The sequence below is a fragment of the Schistocerca gregaria genome, chromosome 2 (genome assembly GCF_023897955.1).
Source record: "Schistocerca gregaria isolate iqSchGreg1 chromosome 2, iqSchGreg1.2, whole genome shotgun sequence".
Lineage (NCBI taxonomy): Eukaryota > Metazoa > Arthropoda > Insecta > Orthoptera > Acrididae > Schistocerca > Schistocerca gregaria.
This window is the reverse complement of record NC_064921.1, coordinates 169,685,142-169,691,141: the sequence shown is the minus strand read 5'-3', so window position 1 is coordinate 169,691,141 and position 6,000 is coordinate 169,685,142. Positions and strand designations below refer to the sequence as shown.

Genomic DNA, 6,000 nt, shown 5'->3' with positions numbered 1-6,000 from the left:
CTGTTCTTTCAACAAACTGAGTACGCAGAACGTATTTTTCACAGTGAATCGGAGTGTACGGTTCTGAGATGTCCAGATAGAGTAAAACTGTGTGTCGAAGTGGCTCTTGAACATGGGACTTTGCCTTTTGTGGTTAATGTTCTTACTCAGGGGGCTGTCCAGCACGAGTCACAGCCCACAGCTTCACTTCTGCCGGTACCTCTCTCCTATTTCCCAAGAGTATGGTCTCGCACAGTACAGAGCAAGGTGCCACGCTTAGTAAGTGGGGCGAAGAACGTCGACGTTGTACTCTGAATCGAAAGAAAGTACACGCTCAAAAAAGCCACATGGCCCTGCGATTCCATGTCACGGTGTCTTGGAGCCCATAATAGCTTTAGCAGTGTCAGGCACTACCCATTAGACGACAACGATGTGAAACCTATATCGTTTAATTTCATCATTCGTTATCCATGCTATCATATTCATTATATGCCGGTACCTTCTTCATGGTATCGCTTGTTTTGGTATAAATGAATTTTCTACAGTTAGCAGCAAGATTAAAAAATGACTCACATGAATCAGAATACAGTGATTACAACTTTTTATTACCTTTAAGCTTCCTTGTATATACAATGAAACTGATTTACTTTGGTTGCGTAGTAAATATGTGGGGTCGACAGGATCGATATTCGCAGAACATGTGTGGGCATTTTCCAGCTGCTTGGCCGCCGCACCGGTTGTCGATTGTTGGGGGTGGAAACCAATACACCTTTTTATCTGGAGGCGGAAATTCTGGGTCGTCTTCAGTTACCTGCAAGAAAACGGCCGAAGATGTATCTGAACTGTGTAGGTCAAGTAAGGATAAATACTTCTAGTACACCATAGAACTACTAATTCTTTGCGTAAATGCATTAAAAGGAGGATTTCAAAAGAAATAAGCATCCAATATGCTTCTCATTTCTCACGAGAAAGTCAGAATTGAGAAATGTTTTGGATGTCATGTAAATACTGTGACCAGCAACGTTAGTGAAATCTGTTTGCAAAAGGTTTACGACAAATATATCAGAGGCTTGTTCAAGAGGCAATATATAAACGGCGTAAACCGGATTACGTCGATCGTATTGCTCACTTATGCGGCCCTGATGCAAATGATAAATATTCCTCCTCCTGCATTCGTAAACGACCAGTACGCGGGGTACTGTCTGGTGGTGAAAAGCATGCAGTCAAAAACGTAATCTAAATATTTGCTTCCATAAAATATTTAGCATCGCAATACTGAATAAGGCACGACGGATAAATATGAAAACTATTGGACCACCGATCTGACATCTGTCGCCTGTAAACTTGTCATCACATTATACTACGCAGTAAGAGAAAAACTAAAGAAAGATTGGCTGAAGGAGAGTTCGTCTCAGGACATGAAAGGTGCGACAGAAGCATTTCTTAATTTTCACTGAGCACCGGAAGTGAGAACAAGGACAAGTCTGGACACGAACTAGCGAAAGCCTTGGAAAACGCACTGAGGTGACATAAGTCATTGAGTACTTCCTAGTATCGTGTCGGACCTCCTTTTGCCCAGTATAATGAAGCAACTCGACGTCACAAGGACTCAACAAGTCGATGGAAGTCCCCTGCAGAAATATTGAGCCATGCCGCCACTAAAGCCCTCCATAATTGCGAAAGTGTTGCGGCCCAGGATTTTGTGCACCATAAATGTTCGATGGGGTTCATGATGGGCGATGTGGATGGCCGAACCATTCTCTCGAATGTTCTTCGAATCAAACCCGAAGAACTGTGACCCACTGACATTGCGGTTTGTCATCCATAAAAATTCCTTCATTGTTTGGGAACATGAAGTCCATGAATGGCTGCAAAATGATCTACAGGTAGCTGAACATAACAAATTTCCAGTCAATGACTGGTTCAGTTGGACAAGAGGACTCAGTCCAATCCAAGAACATTATAGAGCCACCACCAGCTCGCAGAGGGCCTTGTTGATAACTTGGGTTTATGGTTTCGTGGGGTCTGCGCCACACTTATACGCTTGTACACTATCAGCAGCTGTTGCCAACTGAAATCAGGATTGATCTCACCCGTCCACGGTGTTCCAGTCGTCTCGGGTCCAGCCAACAGGGCCACGAGCCGAGAAGAGGCGCTGCATGCGATGTGCTGTTAGAAATGGCACTCGCGTACGCCGTCTGCTGCCATAGCCCATTAACGCCAAATTTCGCCGCACTGATTTAACGGATAACGCATACGTTCGTTGAAAGTCTTGCATTGATTTCTACGGTTATTTCTCGCTGTGTTGCTTCTCTGTTAAGACAGACAACTCTACGCGCAAAAACAGAACTCTCAGTCGTTAAGCGAAGACCGTCGGGCACTGCGTTGTCCGTGGTGAGAAGTAGTATCTGAAATTTGGTACTCTTGGCACCCTTTTGATACTGTGGATTTCGCAATATTAAATTCCGTAACGATTTACGAAATGGTGTATCCCATGCTTCTAGCTCCAACTACCATTTCGCGTTTAAAGTCTGTTAATGCTAGTCTTCCGGTCATTACCACATCGGAAACCTTTCCACATGAATCAAAAGAGTACAAATGACAACTCTGTCAATGCACTTTCCTTTTGTGCCTTGCATATGCGAACTACCGCCTACTGTATGTGTACATATCGTCATCCCATGACTTCTGTTACCTCAGTGTATAGGATAAAATAATACGTACTGAGTCCTCGAATGAAGGGTGAGATGAAGAAAACGTGTGAATAATCTGCGACACGTGATTTACTGCTGAATTAAAATACTATGTGACTAGCATATTTGAGGATTCGTAGGGCTGATTTGGTGTTAGAATGGAGAGCGAAGGCCTACTGACTTCCAAGCATAGTTTTGAAACGACTAGGGCAATTCAACTTTCTTCGACTTACTAACCGGAAAGAAATTCTGTAGAATTAAGAGACCCCCAGAACCCTTAGGGTTTGGCTAGAGCGTCAAGCGGGTGAGGTGTAAAAATGATTGAAAACCAAGTAGACGCCGTTTCAAAACTGTTCATTCGATTTGACAAGACTACACATTCTATTTGAATGAGTATAGAAACTTATCCCTTAGACATCGAAACTAAAAAATTACCTTTGCATTAGTTTAAGTTCCCGGTTCCTGCACTTGTCGATACCGTTTTCTTCGGTCCAGATACCTTGCTCGCTCGTTCGTTGCTCAATGTGTATCGAATCGAAATGGCGATAACGCAGCAACAAAAAGCGTTTTATGGGCCCAATCTTCTCATTCAGAACTGTGTGCTGTATTTTCGTCGATCGTACAGCCCTGGATCTTCTAAAACACAGGCAGTCGTAGATGGCAGCAGTAGTTTCTAACCATTGGTTGTTTATGAGAGGGGGAATCCGTAAGATGCTCCCGTGTGTTCGTTCAGAACGAAGAGTGCATTCAACAGAGTCTTGCACGCGGTTCTCAGAAGTCTACTGCTTAGGCCAGTCGCGATCCAGCAACTCCTTCTGACGTCTTTTGCAGTGACGTTCATATTTCAAACCATACAGGATTCGATTTCTACGGGACCTTAATTATGTTGGTAAACAACTACGAGTAAAATTTTGTAAATAGATTTTGGACGTGGAGATGGAATATAATAAGTTTCCTTTCACTTTCGATATTCTGTCACGGGACTACATTCCACTTAAGTGATAAGAATATGGGGAACGCAGCAGCCTCATGGTGCAGTCAGGCAGGAGCCATACATTCCAAAACTTCGTGTGTTCTATGCCGTTTCCCGATAAATATGTACGAGTCGTTCTTTATTTTGCGAAAGAAACTGTTACAGAAATCAAGCATCTTGTTTTTCTCATAATTCGGAGAATACTCCGAAATTTCAATTTTTCGATGCGATGGATCACGACCTTTCTGCCACCTGTCCTGAAAGTGTATTTCGTAGCTGTCAGCTGCCTCAGCCACAACGGGCGTACGGATCCCCACGGTCTCCTGATCTCACGGTGTGTGATTTTCTTTTTTTTATGATGATTTCGTCTATGTGCCTACCCTTCCGGCAACTTTGGTTGAACTGCGACTTCACGTGGCAGCAGCGGTGAATGCATCAATTCGATACATGCTGCACAAAAGAATGAGATCAGTCTATCGTCTGGATGTTTGTTGTGCGTCCAGTGGAGACCACACTAAATATTTGTGAAAGATAAAGGAAAACTTCCATTCTATACGTAAATGTAAAAAAGCGCGCCAACACTTGATATTCATCCATGTTACACGCCCCCGTAAAAAAATCTTTGATAGTAAAAACACTGTAATCATATGCTTAAGAAAATAGTTTCGTTTTGTTAGGTCAAAGATATAGTCACGTGAAATCGGATGAATCTTGAATTGACACTAGGGTGATTGGTCACACTTTTGATGGAAACTGCCTGATAAAAGTAGGGTTGGGGGTGGGATGAAGGGCGGTAACAATGTATATACAACTTCATATACGCGAGCGTGCTGACAGTAATGCCTCCGAATTTTTTATGTGAAAACTCATAAAACTTTAAAAAAAACCAAGCGTTAATAAAATTTTAAATCTTCATTCTTTGTGTCTACATACATTTAATTCTCAACACAGTCATCTTGGCGGCGAACTGATTTCTCCTAACGAGAGGCCAGTTTGTTGGTACCTTCGCTGTAGAATGTTTCACTTTGCTGACGGAACCACAACCTCTCCTCTGTTTGCAACGCTATGTCGCTATCAAAGTGAAGTCCTCGAGACTGTCCTTTAAGTTCTGGAGACAGATAAAAATCGGGCGGGGCCAAGGCGGGATAGCGTCGACGATGATCGATGGCAGCGAACCCAAAGCATCGGATTGTAGTAGATGTCGCAGCGCTCTTGTGTGTGGTCTGGCATTCTGCTACTGAGTCTTAGTTACGTTACACACAGCCATGTTACGCGCTACACTTCTATGCCCTCTAACAGAAGAGTGCTGCAAATACTGGATATGAAGAATAAAGATTTTGACTGTTATTAACGTTGTGTTATGTAAAAACCTTTAAGAGCTTTCACACAAAAATTTCGGAGGCATTACTTTACAGTTCGTCGTCGTAATTAAGTTTTCTGAAAAAAATTAATGTTACATGAATTTGTAAGTGACTTTTCGTTATCATTTCTATCTAAATCTACATTTTTATGCTATATAAACAGAATAATTTTGTTTTACGTTATAATCAATTTAGTTCCATCTCCTGTCTAACATTGGGATGAATAAGTAAGCTGGTTATCAGCTAGTACTAAGTAAAATACGTAGACCTACCTCTACCGTAACGTCGTCCTTTCCTATCTCCTCACCCCTCTCAATGGCGTTCAGAATATCATTGGCAAGTTTCAGAAAGATTTTCAAGATGCACTTTTTATTTTTGTCCATAACCTCTGGAAAGCGGTTCGCCACGACGTCTACAAAAGTTTCTCTTATATCCTGCAACTGAACACAAAAAGTTACCGATACTCTCATCGAATATTAAATCCTCTTGACAATAATTCTTCAGCAACGATGGATTCCATCAAACGTAACACTCCAGTCTAAGGCAAAATACAGAGTGTATCAGAACACTTTTACAAACTCATGTCAAAACAAGAAAAATTTCTTAGAAACAAGTACAAAGATCCACAACATTTAGTTATTAACTAACAAAATTTTGCGAAACTTTTTAATTAAAATATCATAAATAAGGTTCAAGATCTCATCTGCTTCCTTCTTCATACACCTGCAATATATTTCCATGTTTTCCGGTAACGGTCTGAAGTCAAACTGTACTTAATCCCAAGATTTGACCACCGCAGTGCTTTAATGTGCATGGCCCTAATGGGGTGATTTGCCTTTGCATTGATCCTTTCTTTGTACTTGCTTAACAATTCAGTAATATGGAGATGAAAAGTTTAATATGGACTGCAAACCACAGTGCACTTTTGCGTTTAACGCATTAACAACAAGGACCGAGTCCAAAACCTTCCAATTTGCAGTCGGTCACCTTCTCA

At 41.8% G+C, this 6,000-nt stretch overlaps 1 protein-coding gene across 2 annotated transcripts in view; it reads right to left on the bottom strand.

Moving 5' to 3' along the window:
- Window positions 1-563: 563 nt before the first annotated feature.
- LOC126336608 (uncharacterized) overlaps window positions 564-6,000 on the bottom strand; it is a 41,918-nt gene continuing 36,481 nt past the window's right edge. The window contains exons 6-7 of one of the 2 annotated variants that reach the window (XM_050000474.1): window positions 5,279-5,446; window positions 564-790 (exon numbers count right to left, since the gene is read on the bottom strand). In XM_050000474.1, coding sequence (XP_049856431.1) covers window positions 623-790; window positions 5,279-5,446 — 336 coding nt within the window. In that variant the 3' untranslated portion in view covers window positions 564-622. The remainder of the gene's footprint in view (window positions 791-5,278; window positions 5,447-6,000) is intronic. The other variant, XM_050000475.1, reaches the window with a different exon arrangement.